Raw genomic sequence first — 19,803 nt, forward strand, 5'->3', positions numbered from 1 at the left:
CCATTATGTCAGAAAGACAACCCCAGAAGCGTAAAACCCCTGGGCATTCCCAAACCACATTAAAAAATTTGAGGGCTCAGTGAGCAATTTGGGATTTGTCTGGTTTTCATCTTAGATTCATTCTGACTATTTTAAAGATGAGTATACTGGCTACGGTGTCTCAAGATGGACTAACAGTACTATTGCCACTTTTTTCAAATTTTTCAAGCGAAGGTCTTTTAAGAGAGTATGCGAGCACACTCGTTCAGTTCGCTTAGCCGAGTTTGGCTAGGCTCCAGTCGAGCCGAAGCATGCGGAAGGCTTAAGCCTAGAATAGCCTTTTTCCTTGTGGGGACCAGTGAAATGTCCCCACTTGTCCGAATTTTCCTTGTTTTACTATTTTTTTCAAACACACACACCCACACACACTTATCCCTAGCAGCCCTTGGCAAAAACAATCAAACCGCTTTGTCTCTTTGTCTTCACCCCTGACCCCTGACTCTGCCACTGCTTTCTGAAGACTGATCCCGGACAGCGCTGGACTGTGCTTTTCAACTTGTCCCGGTCCCACCTGCCTATTGGACAGATGCCCTGAGGAGACGCAGCTGAGCAGGGTCAAAAGTGGTGATGGACAATCAAATGTCACTGAGGTCACTGGGTGTGGCATGTAACTGGAGAGCTCCAGAGGTGCAAACAGGGTAGCCTATAAACAACAGGTCCCATCCGCTGCCTCTGCTCTTTGCAGGGTCAGGGAGTCAGGAAGAGTTGGGGGCAGGTGACTACTTGTTTCAATAGTTAGAGGGATGTTAGTTAGTGGTCGGGAGAGGGACTGTAAGGTTTTTCTACAGGTATGCAAACATTTACTACAGTGTGCACTAATGAACATGGTCACGTCCAGCCAGGGGTCAGAAGATAAAGGTCACCCCATAGATCAGAACCACAGGGATCAGCCTCTACTCACACTCACACTGGGTAGAATGTGTTAAGTATGCGTTCAGTAAGTTCCGACAGGAGAGAACGCATTCACTCTCCACACAGTTACGTTGGGTAGTCAGCCCCCTCTCTCTCCCTAATCTGACTGAATTGTGTGCAGTGGCTTATGCCTCAAAACCTAACTCATATTACTGTGTGTGTGTGTGTGTGTGTGTGTGTGTGTGTGTGTGTGCATGTGGCTTACTTCTCAAACTAAACTCATATTACTTCATCCCCCTGGATGTAGAGATAATTACCTGGTTTAGGAATAATTCAACCTGTATTCTCTGGTTTAACCAGCCTCCTCTCCTCTGGCCGCCTGCACAAACACTAACACACACGTTCAAACAGACAAATACACACACGTTCAGACAGACAAAGCACATACTGTACACATATGTTCAGTCCAACACAGCCACACACACGTACAGTCAATTACAGCCACACACATTCAAACAGACAGCCACTCACATGTGGTTTTCAGTTTCAATTCCCTGTCTGTGCAGACAGTATGGGTGTGCTTGTTTCATCAACACTTGCTATTTACTCAAGACCATGAACTGTTACATTATCCATAGGATATGCTGTCCTTGCTGTGTGTGTGTGTGTGTGTGTGTGTGTGTGTGTGTGTGTGTGTGTGTGTGTGTGTGCGTGCGTGCATTGACGTGTCATTCCCTAGGTGACAGAGGTGACAGCTTCGTCCATCACGCTAATGCAAGGCAAAGGTTCATTGTATTCAGTAAACACACACACACACACACACACACCTCTGCTCTGACAGCCTTTCCTACAAATAGACATGTCCATATTCCTACTGTTCTTCCGGGGGATGTAATCTTGAACAGAGTGACACTCAGTTAACCAGATACATTGGGCCTGGGCTCGTACCACGCATATCTAATTCAGACGGACAAAGGGGACGGAGACCCTGCTGTAACTAGCAGCCAGCCAGTCAGCCAATCAGCCAGTCAGTCAGCCCCGCCCACTCACATCTCAGGACCAGGAAAAGAGCAACACATGGCATAAACACCCACAGGCTGTCTGCTCAGGATAGCCAGGGCTTTGGAAGATTACAACAGAACACTGACATTCATATAAAGCAGCAGCTTTGAATAAATAACAGCCTTAAGTTGATTTGCTCTCAGCTCACACACACTTGCCCATGGAGCTCTGTGGGGATGGGATAAAGCATGGCAACGATGGGGATAAAGCAAGGTAACAAAGGGGATAGCTTTAATTCGGTTACGGATCATTAGAATGGCACTGCTGGAGATGAGCTTCTCTTCTCTCAGGGAAGCAGCATAGATACCTTTGGTTTTTAGATGCAAACAAACAAATAGGCTTCACAACACATAGTAAATAGCCCATACACCAACTGTACTGGGCTGGCTCAGATATTGTCTTGTCACATTGGTTTTTCCATCATGGTTCCAGTGAATATCGTAGATGGATGAGCCGGCTAGTGAAGTATAGGCCTTCAGCTTGGCTACATAGTGTGAAATGTTGGACAATTATACAGTAACGGAATTGCACTAAGACTCCAATTCTTCTATTAAAATGTATGCTAAACAAAAAACATTCATTTCAAAGTTTAACAAACCATACAACTCTATGCCAAAGGACTACTTTCAACAAACAACTGTGCAGATGCAAACTTTGGTAACAGAATTTCGGTAAAATCATTGTTTTGTGTCCACGTTTTACAAAAAGTCTAAAATATCTGCTCCCAATGAAGATGCAACGATGTAGAAAGAATGGGGTGTCAGCTATGTCATGACACATAGACTTTGAAAAAATCTATTTTGGTTATTGAACTATATTAAGTGAAGTGGATTTACACCCGGTAACGGAATTTCATCTTGGGTCCCAGATCTGTATTACACAGAAAATAATAATTATGGATAAGAAATGTAATTATTTTCATGGTGATGGATCCTAAATAGGTACACTAAGGTATAAACATGTGTCATGATCGTCGTAAGAACACTCGGACCAAAGTGCAGCGTGAAATCGGTTCGACATATTTTATTTGAAGTGAACTGCACAAAAACAATAAAGAATAAACGAAACGTGACATTCTGGAGTGCTCACAGGCAACAACACAAAAACAAGATCCCACAAAACACAGTGGGAAAATGGCTGCCTAAATATGATCCCCAACCAGAGACAACGATAAACAGCTGCCTCTGATTGGGAACCATACCAGGCCAACAACCTAGATTACCCACCCTAGTCACACCCCGATCTAACCAAAATAGAGAATAAAAGTCTCTCTATGGTCAGGGCGTGACAACATGCAATATCCTCCTTTGCATATTTGGGTATTATTCTACACACATATTCTACACAAGACCAAATTTGGTTGGTCCGGACAGAACCAAATCTGAACCAATAATAGACGTCTATGTTACACAAGTTTGGACATCAAAGTACAGCACAGTAGAGCTCAGTTGAGTTCAGTACAGCACAGCATATAACAGCAAAGTTGAGTAGAGTCGAGTTCAGTACAGTACAGTATAGTCAAGTTTAGTTCAGTACAGTACAATACAGTTTACTCAGCTCTAGTGCATTCTACTGTATACAGTAATGAACTATACTCTACTTTTCTTTACTGTACTGTGCTGTCCAAACATGTGAACCCAGCTGTTGTTTGTGACTACTATGATTTCCCATTGTAGCCAATTCAATTGCAGAAATTCACTTAAAGATTTTTGGAAATTCCTTTACCAATTTTGAGTTTCACCACTTATAAATTCATAAACAAAATTGATATCAGTAAAAAACCTGATAACTAACTTTCATTATCCTCCGTCGTCATAAGGGAGAGAAATTTGAAAATAGATATATGGGGTTTTGGAATTACAAGGCACAAGGCAATGTTTCTTAACCTTACAGTAGGCAGACAAATGTCTCCAAAACTAAATATAAGTGTTGATATTAGCTCAACATTAGTGTGTTTTGATGTATTTCTTATACCTTTTAAGACTTTTTTCTGGTAGACGTTATCTAAGAACTATTTTCCATCTGTTTGACAAGAAATCAAATCCTTTGCTTATTCCAAATGGTTGAAAAATGCTATGCTTTAATTAGGAAAAATAAATAGACTCTTAGCTTTAATTTCACACCAAATTTCACATGCTCTTATGAACTTCACATGCTGGTGCTCATGGGTCCTTTTACATGGAAATGACCAGGGTGTTAGTGTGGGTCTAACTTTTTTCAAAATGCCAACTGACTTTTGTCAGACTGAGTACCTATCAGACAGGGATGCTAGGTGACCTTTCTCTCCCCTTCACAAACACACTGGCCTATTAGAGGGGCGTGACTCAGCATAATCTCTCCACCGACAGACAGACAGACAGACAGACAGACAGACAGACAGACAGACAGACAGACAGACAGACAGACAGACAGACAGACAGACAGACAGACAGAAGGTGCTGACATGCACACATGTACCAACCACAGGAGGATGGTGGCACCTTAATTGGGGAGGACGGATCGGAATAAGTGGAATGGTATAAAAAACATCAAACATATGGTTTCCATGTGTTTGATGCCATAATATTTGCTCTGTTCAAGACATAATTTTAAACCGTCCTCCCTCAGCAGCCTCCTGTGGTACCAACGCACACACATGCACACGCACACGCACACGCACACACACACACACACACACACACACACACACACACACACACTCTGGCCATGCGTCAACTCTTGACACTGAGGAGCTGAGCAGGACATGATTTCAAAGAAACAGAGAGTTGAAGAAAAAAAGAGAGCAGGAATGAAAGAGGGATTCAAATGGAAATGTGAGTGTCAGCCTAACTCTGACAGGTGGAGCTGTTTGTTACGCTAACTGACCGTCTAGCTGCCAGGCCAAGCAGACTGGTGGACATTTTTACAGATGTATTTCTCTATCTGTCTTTTCTTCCTCTTGCTGACAGCAGAGTACACAGACACACAACAGGACGAGACGTGATTAGGGTGGGAGAAAATATAAACGGCTCAATTTGACGGGTCAGTACTTCTTAGCCAATGCAATATAGTGAGAGTTGTCTCAGTGTGGTGCCATTTTGGTTCAATACGTTGGGTGAGTGAGTCCATGTCCATCCTGGTCCATGAGGCTGTCGTTTCTCTACTATGGTTAAATGATACCTCATGCTATTTTCAAATCGATTAGCTAACGTTTAATTGATTACGTGATTTAAACCATTAATAACCTGGAGCACCATGGAAGCATTAGTTTATATGGAGTGTCTATCTCCCGAATCCACTCCAATCTGAAGATCTTTTATATCAATACCAGTCAATCAGTCATTAACTATTATTTACCTTATATCAGTCTCATCTGAACATCATAAAATTCTTGGTTAATCATCCATACACAAATTGGCTCAATGACTTATTTACTAACTAATTCAACAATTACAGAATATAAAATACATAATAACATTATACAGTACATAACATCCCTAGTGGACCAAACAAAAACAGTTTGGTTATAACACGATAGATTCAGAGAGGAAAAGGGGAATGTGGAGGAAGACAAAGGAACATGGGTCTCTATCGGACATGGAAAAATATTCTCACATAAATATGAATGCATATGCACTTTAACAATCGCTCGTTCGGATAAAGGAATGTATTTACGATTGAGCTGGTGATGTGAGGCTCTGGTTTGCCCAGTCGAGGTCGCCATTGTCCTTTGTAGATTCTGCCGGGTCGTCGTGGAGTGAGATGTTTATCTCACTAGTGGTCTTCTGCGTCAGACAATGTTCTTACTAGATTTGCTACCATTCCAGCTGCAGTGTGTTAGGCTGTAATCTAGGGCTCACTAGTCAATAGTCAATAGGTCAATAGTTCAGAGTTCATACCATTTCACGTGTGGAGCAAGCTCTCGTGTTTTCTGGCCCGTAGGGTTGAAATTAGAATTAGCCCTTTTTAAATGTGAGGACAAGTCCTCACGGTATTTGGACCTGAGGATTATTTTTGTCACAGAGGCTATTATTCAAGAGTGGAAAAGGGGTTGGTCTACCATTTCTAACCAAAGTCTATTCATTTGGGCGTGGCTACTGACTTAGTTAAACTTTACATGGAGGCCAATTCTCTCATTTTAAAGGTTAACATCACATTACATCATTTCGCAAATAGTTTCATCTTTACTCCTTCATTTTATACAAGAATTAGTTGCGAGCCTCATAACTGAGGAACCTGTATAAACAGAGTTTGGGTAATGTTGCTGTATTGTCTTTCATGAGGTCACGAACATGAAACAAATCGGACCCGGTCGTAGCTGGCTTCTCCACCGACCGTTTACACATTCTCTAAAATAGGAATATTGTTCAAATTCAGGGACATAGAATTTGGCGTAAAACTTCCCCCTCTCCTCCTTTTATTTTTATTTTATTTATTTCACCTTTATTTAACCAGGTAGGCCAGTTGAGAACAAGTTCTCATTTGCAACTGCGACCTGGCCAAGATAAAGCATAGCAGTGTGAGCAGACAACACAGAGTTACACATGGGATAAACAATTAACAAGTCAATAACACAGTAGAAAACAAAGGGGGAGTCTATATACAATGTGTGCAAAAGGCATGAGGAGGTAGGCGAATAATTACAATTTTGCAGATTAACACTGGAGTGATAAATGATCAGATGGTCATGTACAGGTAGAGATATTGGTGTGCAAAAGAGCAAGTAAATAAATAAAAACAGTATGGGGATGAGGTAGGTGAAAATGGGTGGGCTATTTACCAATAGACTATGTACAGCAGCAGCGATCGGTTAGCTGCTCAGATAGCTGATGTTTGAAGTTGGTGAGGGAGATAAAAGTCTCCAACTTCAGCGATTTTTAATTCGTTCCAGTCACAGGCAGCAGAGTACTGGAACGAAAGGAGGCCAAATGAGGTGTTGGCTTTAGGGATGATCAGTGAGATACACCTGCTGGAGCGCGTGCTACGGATGGGTGTTGCCATCGTGACCAGTGAACTGAGATAAGGCGGAGCTTTACCTAGCATGGACTTGTAGATGACCTGGAGCCAGTGGGTCTGGCGACGAATATGTAACGAGGGCCAGCCGACTAGAGCATACAGGTCGCAGTGGTGGGTGGTATAAGGTGCTTTAGTGACGAAACGGATGGCACTGTGATAGACTGCATCCAGTTTGCTGAGTAGAGTGTTGGAAGCCATTTTGTAGATGACATCGCCGAAGTCGAGGATCGGAAGTATAGTCAGTTTTACTAGGGTAAGCTTGGCGGCGTGAGTGAAGGAGGCTTTGTTACGGAATAGAAAGCCGACTCTTGATTTGATTTTCGATTGGAGATGTTTGATATGAGTCTGGAAGGAGAGTTTGCAGTCTAGCCAGACACCTAGGTACTTATAGATGTCCACATATTCGAGGTCGGAACCATCCAGGGTGGTGATGCTAGTCGGGCATGCGGGTGCAGGCAGCGATCGGTTGAAAAGCATGCATTTGGTTTTACTAGCGTTTAAGAGCAGTTGGAGGCCACGGAAGGAGTGTTGTATGGCATTGAAGCTTGTTTGGAGGTTGGATAGCACAGTGTCCAATGACGGGCCGAAAGTATATAGAATGGTGTCGTCTGCGTAGAGGTGGATCAGGGAATCGCCCGCAGCAAGAGCAACGTCATTGATATATACAGAGAAAAGAGTCGGCCCGAGAATTGAACCCTGTGGCACCCCCATAGAGACTGCCAGAGGACCGGACAGCATGCCCTCCGATTTGACACACTGAACTCTGTCTGCAAAGTAATTGGTGAACCAGGCAAGGCAGTCATCCGAAAACCGAGGCTACTGAGTCTGCCGATAAGAATATGGTGATTGACAGAGTCGAAAGCCTTGGCAAGGTCAATGAAGACGGCTGCACAGTACTGTCTTTTATCGATGGCGGTTATGATATCGTTTAGTACCTTGAGTGTTGCTGAGGTGCTCCTAACAGGAGAGGTGGGATTGCTCACATCTCTCCTAGCCAATTCACTGAAAGGGCTAGCATCATGACAAGGCCATATAACCTGTACATAATATTGTGTGTGTATTTACAAACGCTCTTATTAAATATGTTAAAATCCTCAAATGTATGCTAATCATATTCATAACGCCACAAAAGGCCAGTTAATGTTTGAACATCCAAACACTAATTATTGCCATCTGGATTATGAGAAACACGTGGAATCAATAATAAGAAATAATAATGATTCTACAGTCAAGGTAAGACTGTAAGCCTAGTATAAGCACATCTCTGGCCTCCTCATGTGTATGGCTTACAGGGGCTGTGAGCTATGCTATTAACTACACAGGTGTGATCCTGTTAAAACAGGGGATTCATAAGGTCTTGGTATTGTGGAGAGAATAAGGAGAGGATAATCAGAACACAATATAGACCTGTCAGACTTTATCCCACCACCCTCTCCTCTCCTCTCCTCCTCTCCTCTGCTTCCTCTCGCCCCTACCCTTCTCCCCCTTCCTCTCCTCTCCTCTCCTCTCCCCTCTCCTCCTCCCCTCCTCATATCCGGACCACCTAGGTACCCCAGGGGTGTTCGCTGAAGAAAACCTTTATCTCCACTGGATAACATTTACATTTTACCTCAGACAGTCAGACAGCTCCCCCAATCCCCGTCCACCCCTCTCTTCCCTTCCCCTCCCCCAAACATATACCCCTCCCTTCCCCTTCCCTATCCTCTGTCCAAACCCCCTTCCATTGCTTGCTCTGCCCCTACTATCCTTCTCTGCTCCACCTGCAGCATGCTAAAGGGCACACAGACCCCCTCCAAGGACCTGCTGCCAGGTGCGCCTCCATCGATACCCAAGCTGGCGACAGGCCATCCCACTACTGGGTCTCTCCCCTCTTTTCACTATTTCCCCTCTACCCCTCTCTCTTTGTGTCTGTGTGTTCAATGGGTGTACTGGATGGATGCAGGGGGCAGAGAGGGCTGGGGTTTTGGGGGGAATCTTACAGATGTGAGGAGAGCAGACAGCCCCAATTTTCTCTTTGGCAAAACAGACAATCAATAAAATACAGTATCTCTCTCTCCCCTGCTATCTGTCCTCATAGGATGCTTTGTGTAAGATTCCCTGCCTGGGGCATACTCCCTACACACACAGATTCACACAGACATACAAACACACAGACACACACGCACCCACACACTTATCCTCGACAGCCCTCGGCAAAACAAACCGAACCTCTTTGTCTTCACACCTGACTCCTGACTCTATCAACCTCCGTCTCGCTCTCTCTCTCTATCTTTCTCTCTCTTTCTTTATCCCTCTCTTTCTCTCTCCCATCAACTCAGTAATTGTCTGCATTAACTCGTTTCAGAGGATGAATGAATATGAATTCCTTACATTAACACTCCACTTCAATTCTGCCGATGGAGGGAATTATAGAGGACAGAGGAGCTGATTAAGGGATTCATGAGACCTCACACAGCCATAAATTATTGATGTAGTCAGGCCCTGAGTCCTGTTCAGAAATATATCTATCAATCTATCTGCCATCCCTATTAATCCCTAATCACTGGTTCCTTTAATAAGCAGCTAGCGGAAGAATTGAATAGCTATCTGACCCTGAGTTAAAGAGGCCCACAGACCTCGTGCTGATTAGATCAAGACCCAAAGGTTACTGCTCAAGTACACAAGTACTCAAGTACACAGTAAACACAGTCAATTGGTCAGTTAACAATGATTCAGATTGCATCATTCAGATAGGTACTGCATGTGTTAAGCAGTATTGGTGTCTCTGAGGGGTCTTTGGCCTGGTTTGATAACTACCTCTCTCAAAGCCAGAACATCTGCTGTCTCAGCCACTGCCTGTCACCAAGTGAGTACCCCAAGTGTTGATCCTAGGCCCCCACACTCTTCTCAATTTACATCAACAACATAGCTCAGGCAGTAGGAGCGTAGGGGAGCCTAGTGGTTAGAGCATTGGACTAGTAACCTGAAGGTTGCAAGTTCAAACCCCCGAGCTGACAAGGTACAAATATGTCGTTCTGCCCCTGAACAGGCAGTTAACCCACTGTTCCTAGGCTGTCATTGAAAATAAGAATTTGTTCTTAACTGACTTGCCTAGTTAAATAAAGGTAAAATATACTCAGATGGTCCCTCCCTGGATTTTGTGTTAAATGCTCTACAACAAAGCTTTCTCTTCCCTTAACCTTGTTCTGAACACCTGCAAAACAAAGGTAATGTGGTTTGGTAAGAAGAAAGCCCCTCTCCCCACCAGTGTGATTACTACCTCTGAGGGTTTAGAGCTCATAACAAGTACTTGGGAGTATTGCTTGACGGTACACTGTCCTTCTCTCAGCACATATCCAAGCTGCAGGCTAAGGTTAAATCTAGACTTGGTTTCCTCTATCGTAATCGCTCCTCTTTTACCCCAGCTGCCAAACTAACCCTGATTCGTATGACCATCCTACCCATGCTAGATTATGGAGACATAATTTATAGATTGGCAGGTAAGAGTGCTCTCGAGCGGCTAGATGTTCTTTACTATTCGGCCATTAGATTTGCCACCAAAGTTCCTTATTGGACACATCACTGCACTCTATATTCCTCTGTAAACTGGTCATCTCTGTATACCCGTCGCAAGACCCACTGGTTGACGCTTATTTATAAAACCCTCTAAGGCCTCACTCCCCCCTATCTGAGATATCTACTGCAGCCCTCATCCTCCACATACAACACCCGTTCTGCCAGTCACATTCTGTTAAAGGTCCCCAAAGCACACACATCCCTGGGTCGCTCCTCTTTTCAGTTAGCTGCAGCTAGCGACTGGAACGAGCTGCAACAAACACTCAAACTGGACAGTTTTATCTCAATCTCTTCATTCAAAGACTCAATCATGGACACTCATACTGACAGTTGTGGCTGCTTTACGTGATGTATTGTTGTCTCTACCTTCTTGCCCTTTATGCTGTTGTCTGTGCCCAATAATGTTTGTACCATGTTTTGTGCTGCTACCATGTTGTGCTGCTGCCATGCTGTGTTGTTGTCTTTGGTCTCTCTTTATGTAGTGTTGTGGTGTCTCTCTTGTCTTGATGTGTGTTTTAGCATATATTTTTTATTTTAATCACAGCCCCAACAGGAGGCCTTTTGCCTTTTGGTAGGCCGTTGTCATGTCTTTACTATCATTAACTGAAGACTGGTAGTTTTTTATCAAAGATTCTCTGTAATTAGTTATTACGCGATTAGACTGATTAATCATGTAACCGTAATTACTAGGAAGTCGGGGCACCAAGGAAAAATATTCAGATTACACAGTTATAATTTCCTAAAATAACTTTTCAGATATTTTATCTGATCAATTAGTCTTCGAATTAATGAATTATTTACTTTACCTCACGTTAGTCTCATCCCAAACGTCGTAAATTGTTGGTTATCTGCACAAACCCAGTCTTCACTATGAGTCATCCATACATCAATTGTCTTAAATAATTTATTTATTACTAACTAAGTGGGCTAAACTGGCATGGCGGCTTGTTAGACAAAAGGGGAAGTGGGGGTCGACTAAGAAGTCACTACAGAGTGATAATTATAACAATTGAAATGCTAATCCCTTGCACATGAACGCTCACTCATTCGCGAACAATTGCAATCAATATATATATTTACGCTCAGTGTGTCGTCTTGATCAATGGTGAAAAGTTAGTTTCTTTTGTAGAATTGTCCGTCTCTCACCCTCACTCTTTCGGTTGTGGTTAGAGTGGATAGTTCAGAGTGAAATTCGTTATAGGATGGATGTTTCGGCGGTTGTCGTTCTTCGCGGTCAATGATACCGAATTCCTAGCTGCAGACTAGTAATTAATATCAAAGACTTGTTCTTATTCTGTCTGTATCGATAGTCTAAGAGTTTAACCGTGGTATGGTTAAAAGATTCAGCAATGGTCTACAACCTTTGTCTCCCCTAATGGAGAAAAACATGGTCTGCAACCTTTACCCATCTCGTAATTGAGGTAAGCTCGATCTGCTGATCGAAAACCCGAGTGGGGGTTATATTCGGAAGGCAGAAAAGGGCTGTCCCAGGACTCCTGAGCCTAACTGGGCTCAGGGGCGGTCCTCTGATTTAGTTAACTCCAATCCCCTTTTTGAGTTTTCCTTCACTAAACAGTCCAAAATCATATTACACAATTTTACAAACGGTATCATACTCACTCATTCATCTTATGCAACAATTAGATGTAAACCTCATATCTGAGGCTATTATATAAACAGTGTTATGGTAATGTGGCCACACCGTCTCCCATGAGCTTCCCCAAGTTGTAACAGACGGACCAGTTCGTAGCTGGATTCTTCACCGATCTTTTATACTTTCTCCGGAACATGAAATTTGTTCGTACCTCAAGTTCTGTGAGGTGGAAGGAATTTCTTTGTTATCTATGAAAATTTACTCTCTCTATACTGTGTGTCCATGAGGAGATCCTCAGGAATTTACGACGTCTCTCTGACCACAGCAACCTAGTTGAAGGAGGAAAGGGGGAGGCAGGGAGAGGGGGATGGGGCTTGCTATACCCAAAGAGGCCAACGTCATGACACCGTCATTGTAAATACAAATTTGTTCTTAACTGACTTGCCTAGTTAAATAAAGTTTAAAAAATAATTCTAATTAATTAACTAAAAAGTGCTCAAAGTGGGACCGTTTCCCATTGGTTCTGAGAGGAGAGGAGAGGACTGAGAGGAGATTGTGTTGTGTATCAGTGACAGCATAGGCATATTGTGCACGTACGTACACACGCACACAAACACACAGCTGACTCACCAGGAATATCCTCTCCAGCTGATCCTGGATGTCCTTCATCCCAGGGAAAGCTGCCACTCCTTGGATCATCTCGATGAAGATGCATCCTACACCCCTGGGGAGACACAAACAGCACCACCATTAGAGACAGAAAGACAGCATCCCCATTAGAGACAGACAGACAGCATCCCCATTAGAGACAGACAGACAGCATCCCCATTAGAGACAGACAGACAGCATCCCCATTAGAGACACACAGACAGCATCCCCATTAGAGACACACAGACAGCATCAACAGAGTTGGAGAGCTCCAGAGCCATCAGCAGTAAACATTTGAACCCCTCTATGAAGAATACTAGCCTCCACAACTACAATTCATCATGATTGAATCTATAGTGTACTCAAATGGCTTTGAAGAAGTGCACAGTATATTTTGAAAGGCAAATGGTTTACTCTTGGGGAATATTTTAATTTCCATCTAAATCTATGGTTGATGTCTTGACTTGCTAGAGGATTTAGCTCCAGTAAAGTATTTGTTCAGAAAACGAACTCTTCTCTCTCCACTGGCCATCCCATTATCCAACGATCTGAGGTGGTGATGGTTGGATAATGGGATGCCCAGTGGAGAGAGAAGGAGAGAGGGATGGAGAAAGAGAGAGGTGGCCAGTTCTGGAGAGTGGTGTGTGTGTGTGTGTTTAAACAGGTGTCAGAGCCCATTTGTCAGAGAGCTATTGTTTCCTGACAGATTCACTTTCTGGCCCAGTGCACACTGCTCCCTCTCTCCCTCTCTCTTTCCCTCCATCTCTACATGACCGGCTGAGCGGTCCTGAGGTTGAGCGGTCCTGAGGTTGAGAGGTCCTGAGGTTGAGCGGTCCTGAGCAGCCACACAGCTAATGCAGAAAAAGAAAGTGGGATAAATAGAAAGAAAGAAAGAAAGAGAAAGGGAGAAAGACAGAGAGAAAACCACCAGCACCACTTTCATTGACTTAAACTCTCATTTTTGAAAACGTAATCTATACGTATAGACCAGGAAGAGCGCTATACATTTTGAGAAGTCCAATGGATTGAAGTAGGTGCTGGATTGAACAATATATGTTCATCACCAAACGGTTCAGATTTTTCCTAGATCTTTATACAGAGACGGGTGTTTAATCAGATACAGAGGTTTGGCTTGGCAGGGAGAGGGATCAAACCTGCTACCAACAGTGTGAAAACAACAGGGTTTCAACCACATCCTCCACTCTTCTTGTCACACCTCTCTCTGTCTGTCTGTCTGTGTCCACAGTGGTCTGTCAGCTTGACTGACAGGTGCCTGGTGAAATGGCAGGCTCACTGAGGCGATAACAGACATAAAAATAGACTAGAGGAAGAATCCCTGTTCTGTTCCACCCTATTCTTCCCTTTCCTCCTGTCTTCCAGATTCAGATCTGTTCCTTTAACCTGTCAGTGGTTTGACGGATATGGGACAGACTGTTACCCAAACCAGTGACCCAGCACTGAGCATACTGCGGTCGATGTGAGCGCTGCCTGTTCATGGAACACTGCTTTCTAAGTGACGGTATAGGTCTTTCTATGTTGAGTGGCTCCAGTCTCGGTGGAGTGGAAAAGTGCCCTGAGGATTTGCCCACCTGCTCTACTGCCCACCTAACCCGCTGCCTCTCCCTCCCCACTATGCTTTAATTACCCGCGCTGGGAAGCAGCTGGGGTCCTTGGAAAGGGGCGTCCTCGAGGACTGCCTGTCCAGATCGATGTGGTCACGGTTCATTTCACAGCCTGGACGGCAGCTCTGGAAGACCCCTGTCCATATCCTGACTAAAGCGATCTGTCGCCATAGGAAGGCCTGTGTCTGCCCATGTCCTCAGTAAATGTTCCTTTCTGTCCATACTGAGGAGCCTCAGTCTCAGCCAGGCCAGGTCTCCCAGCTTCTCCTCAACCCCAGATAGAGACATGGCCAGGTCTCTCCCTCACCTCCTTATGGAACACATTCACACAGCTGTCTGTGGCTCTCTGTGGGGTTCACACCTAATCTGATCTAGAGGAGGAAGTATTCTCCCTGTTGTGGAGAGGGATGTGGCAAGAGGTAAGGGGTCAGGGGTTAAAGGTCAGTGGTACTACCCACCACATGTCCAGGCAGGTGGAGTAGTCTGTGGATCCCAGGAGGACATCAGGGGGGCGGTACCACAGGGTCACCACTTCATTGGAGTAGGTGTGGCTGGGGACTGACTTAGCCCGTGCCAGACCTGCAGGAGAGAACACACACACACTGTAAGGAACAAATAGTGGGAACAGAAACATAATGTATATGTTAACTTTATCATTGAATGCCCTCCATAAGATGAGAGAAAAGCTGACTGGTGCAAAGCAGAGCAGGTCTTGCCTGAGGTGCTCTTTGACATGGAGCCTGGGTACCAACAGGACCAGAGCTATCAGAATACTAATCAGACATATTCAAAGCTACAATAGACCATCTCCATACACAACATCTAACATCAAGGACACCGCCCCCCTAAGCTGACGGTACAGTATTGTGTGTGTGTGTGTGTGTGTGCTGGCACTGCAGAGCCAGCTAGTTTTAATGAGTCTGGTGGCATTTAGCTAGCTGTCCTCCCAGGGGGTGAGACTGGTTCATTAAAGCATTTAGCTTCAACAGCCAAGGGTGCCAGCCCCTGGTGCCACCCCGTGTGTGTGTGTGTGTGTGTGTGTGTGTGTGTGTGTGTGTGTGTGTGTGTGTGTGTGTGTGTGTGTGTGTGTGTGATGCAGGGTGATGCAGGGCAGGGGGTAGTTAACATGTCCCTATGCCAGAATAGACCCAGAGGGAGGTTGAGCCAGGCTTTCTCACAGTCTAACACTGTAATTTACAGACTGATCTGACCTGTAAACAATAGGCTGTGTCACAAAGAGGAGAGACCAATATCACAGACACACTGAGAGCCTATCATTTACACTGCGGGTGCTGTGAGGTGTGTGTGTGTGTGTGTAGGGGGGACTGGGAGGTTAAAGCAGGGCAGGAGCAGGGAGGAGAGATCTAATCATCATAAAAGACCAGAATAATAGACTGAATGGGTAGTTACAGTATATGGGTTGTCTGAATGATAGAGAGATGGAGAGAGAAAGGCAGTGAGGGAAGGTAGAGGAAGGAGAGGGATGGAGGGAGAAAGGGAAGGTAGAGGAAGGAGAGGGATGGAGGGAGAAAAGGAGGGATGATGGAAGAGGGAGGAGAGGGATGGAGGGAGAAAAGGAGCGGGGGTAGTGGGAGGAGAGTGATGGAGAGAGAAAGGGAGGGAGGGAAGGTAGAGGAAGGAGAGGGATGGAGAGAGAAAGGGAGGGAGGGATGGTAGAGGGAGGAGAGGGATGGAGAGAGAAAGGCAGGGAGGGAAGGTAGAGGGAGGAGAGGGATGGAGGGAGAAAGGGAGGGAGGGAAGGTAGAGGGAAGAGCGGGATGGAGGGAGAAAGGGAGGGAGGGAAGGTAGAGGGAGGTGAGGGATGGAGGGAGAAAGGGAGAGGGGAGGTAGTGGGAGGAGAGGGAGGGATGGAGGGAGAAAGGGAGGGAAGGAGGGAAGGAAGGAAGGTAGAGGAGAGCGATGGAGGGAGAAAAGGAGGGGAGGTAGTGGGAGGAGAGGGATGGAGGGAGAAAGGGAGGGAGGGAGGGAAGGAAGGAAGGAAGGTAGAGGAGAGGGATGGAGGGAGAGAGTGAGGGAAGGAAGGTAGATAGAGGAGAGGGGGGGGGTGGAGGGAGAAAGACAGGGAGGGAAGGTAGTGGGAGGAGAGGGATGGAGGGAGAAAAGGAGGGGGGAGGTAGTGGGAGGAGAGGGATGGAGGGAGAAAGGGAGGGAGGGAAGGAAGGTAGAGGAGTGGGATGGAGGGAGAGAGTGAGGGAAGGAAGGTAGATGGAGGAGAGGGATGGAGGGAAGGAAGGGAGTAGAGAGTTGTAGGGAGAAAGACAGGGAGTGATAGGAAATAGTGGGAGTGTGTACTGTACTTGCACTCCAGGACCTAGATGATTGAATTCCCTCTCCTCTCCTCCTCCAGTGTAGTCACCACGGTAACAGCACGAAACGGGTGGATGGATTGCTCTTGCTCTTTCTGTAGAATGGTGACTTCCCGGTGGCCCTGACATTCTACATCAGAGCACACCTGAGAGACCTACTGCAGCGAGAGGCTCCATTTCAAAAGGCCTGACCACCAGGCTTCACACACATGCACCAACGCACACAATAACCTGCATACCTTCAAACACTGACACTCCTGGCATTGAGACGACAGTTTCACACTATACAACCGGTGTGGCTCCTGACTGGCCTTCCATTCCAGTTCGTCCCGGAATGAAGGTCACACACCCACGCACGTATATGTAGGAAAGTACACACACACACACACACACACACACACACACACACACACACACACACACACACACACACACACACACACACACACACACACACACACACACACACACACACACACACACACATACAAGTAGCCCTGGGTGTAAAGTTCAGTCGAGAATTATACATCACACTATGTCCCCATGGCAACACCAGGGGTCAGAGAACAGAGGGCCGGAGAGGAGGAGGAAGAGAAGAGGGGGATGAAGAAGAATACAGGCAGAGAGGAGACTGGAATCGACTCCATATCCCCCCTGGGACAAACAACCCAAGCCTTCTTTTGAAGTTCACTCTGAAGTCAAATGACTTTCAGGTCTCTCTGTGTAGCCTCCTCCTCATCTTCCTCGTCTTCCTCCTCCTCACTCCCCACCTCTTCGGCTGCTGTGTCTAAAGCTAAGATAAATCCACGGGGAGAAAAAAACAAGATATACCAAAAAAAGTATTATTTGTTAAAATAAAAACCAGCATTTATTATTACAAAAAACACTGAAAAACAATCTTGCAGATGCTGCATTACACAACTTGTTTCCGTCATGAAATTTGTAGCCAGAATAGAAAACAGGGTAAATTAAATAATGTGTCACTCCTCGCCTGCATCATCCCAGTCTAATATATGATGATGAATGTATGATTGCGTGATATGTAACAATACCCCCTGCTCACATCTCAAATATATTTACATATAACAAAACTAGGTATAAAATGGCTTTAAAATATGCTATAATGCTTTGGAAGTAATTTAGCATACTTGCACAGGATTCTGCTGGCAATAACGGATTGTGTGCGCTTGGCAGATCATTTTTGTCTGGACTGATAGATTCTGGGAAATGTGTGACGTGTGTGTGCGTGCTGGTGTGTGTGTGTCAACATGGCATGGCATGCATACTGTTACTGCTTCTTCGTGATCTGGGATGAGGACATTAACATTTTTATTCCTTTGCTTATCAAACACACACACATAAACAAGCAAAACTAGTATTTAAGATCAGAATTTGTTTTATTTCCTCTGCTAAGAAAATCTAATTAGAGACAGTTGGCTCACATGTCTAATTAATTCATCCATCCAGACATGGGCTTTCTACTTCCTGTGATTCTCCCCACTTCTCCTCTCATATACAGTAGTAATACCTAAAGGTCTATAACAGCCTGTCTCTCTGTATGTCTATAACAGCCTGTCTCTCTGTATGTCTATAACAGCCTGTCTCTCTGTATGTCTATCACAGCCTGTCTCTCTGTATGTCTATAACAGCATGTCTCTCTGTCTGTCTATCACAGCCTGTCTCTCTGTAGGTCTATCACAGCATGTCTCTCTGTCTGTCTATCACAGCCTGTCTCTCTGTATGTCTATCACAGCATGTCTCTCTGTATGTCTATCATAGCCTGTCTCTCTATATGTCTATCAAAGCATGTCTCTCTGTATGTCTATCATAGCATGTCTCTCTGTATGTCTATCACAGCATGTCTCTTTGTATGTCTATCACAGCATGTCTCTCTGTATGTCTATCACAACATGTCTCTCTGTATGTCTATCACAGCATCTCTCTGTATGTCTAGAACAGCCTGTCTCTCTATATGTCTATCACAGCATGTCTCTCTGTATGTCTATCACAGCATGTCTCTCTGTATGTCTATCACAGCATGTCTCTCTGTATGTCTATCAAAGCATGTCTCTCGGTATGTCTATCACAACATGTCTCTCTGTATGTCTATCATAGCCTGCATCTCCGCCTGTCTACCACAGCATGTCTCTCTGTATGTCTATCACAGCCTGTCTATTTGTATGTCTATCACAGCCTGTCTCTCTGTATGTCTATCACATCCTGTCTCTCTGTATGTCTATCACAGCCTGTCTCTCTGTAGGTCTATCACAGCCTGCCTCTCTGTATGTCTATCACAGCCTGTCTCTCTGTATGTCTATCATAGCCTGTCTCTCTATATGTCTATCAAAGCATGTCTCTCTGTATGTCTATCATAGCATGCCTCTCTGTATGTCTATCACAACATGTCTCTCTGTATGTCTATCACAGCATCTCTCTGTATGTCTAGAACAGCCTGTCTCTCTATATGTCTATCACAGCATGTCTCTCTGTATGTCTATCACAGCATGTCTCTCTGTTTGTCTATCACAGCATGTCTCTCTGTATGTCTATCACAGCATGTCTCTCTGTTTGTCTATCACAACATGTCTCTCTGTATGTCTATAACAGCCTGTCTCTCTGTATGTCTATCAAAGCATGTCTCTCTGTATGTCTATCACAACATGTCTCCCTGTATGTCTATAACAGCCTGTCTCTTTGTATGTCTATCACAGCATGTCTCTCTGTATGTCTATCACAGCATGTCTCTCTGTATGTCTATCAAAGCATGTCTCTCTGTATGTCTATCACAACATGTCTCTCTGTATGTCTATCACAACATGTCTCTGTCTGTCTATCACAGCCTGTCTATCACAGCATGTCTCTCTGTATGTCTATCACAGCATGTCTCTCTGTTTGTCTATCACAACATGTCTCTCTGTATGTCTATAACAGCCTGTCTCTCTGTATGTCTATCAAAGCATGTCTCTCTGTATGTCTATCACAACATGTCTCCTGTATGTCTATAACAGCCTGTCTCTTTGTATGTCTATCACAGCATGTCTCTCTGTATGTCTATCACAGCATGTCTCTCTGTATGTCTATCAAAGCCTGTCTCTCTGTATGTCTATCA

The 19,803-nt window shown here is 44.7% G+C and overlaps 1 protein-coding gene across 2 annotated transcripts in view; it reads right to left on the reverse strand.

Moving 5' to 3' along the window:
* The window catches only part of LOC112222519 (cyclin-dependent kinase 14), a 223,581-nt gene that overhangs the window by 99,809 nt on the left and 103,969 nt on the right, over window positions 1-19,803 (reverse strand). For both annotated transcript variants that reach the window (XM_042304826.1, XM_042304827.1), the window contains 2 exons: window positions 14,826-14,946; window positions 12,728-12,821 (listed from right to left, as the gene is read on the reverse strand). In XM_042304826.1, coding sequence (XP_042160760.1) covers window positions 12,728-12,821; window positions 14,826-14,946 — 215 coding nt within the window. The remainder of the gene's footprint in view (window positions 1-12,727; window positions 12,822-14,825; window positions 14,947-19,803) is intronic.

Source organism: Oncorhynchus tshawytscha, linkage group LG23 (assembly GCF_018296145.1).
Source record: "Oncorhynchus tshawytscha isolate Ot180627B linkage group LG23, Otsh_v2.0, whole genome shotgun sequence".
NCBI lineage: Eukaryota > Metazoa > Chordata > Actinopteri > Salmoniformes > Salmonidae > Oncorhynchus > Oncorhynchus tshawytscha.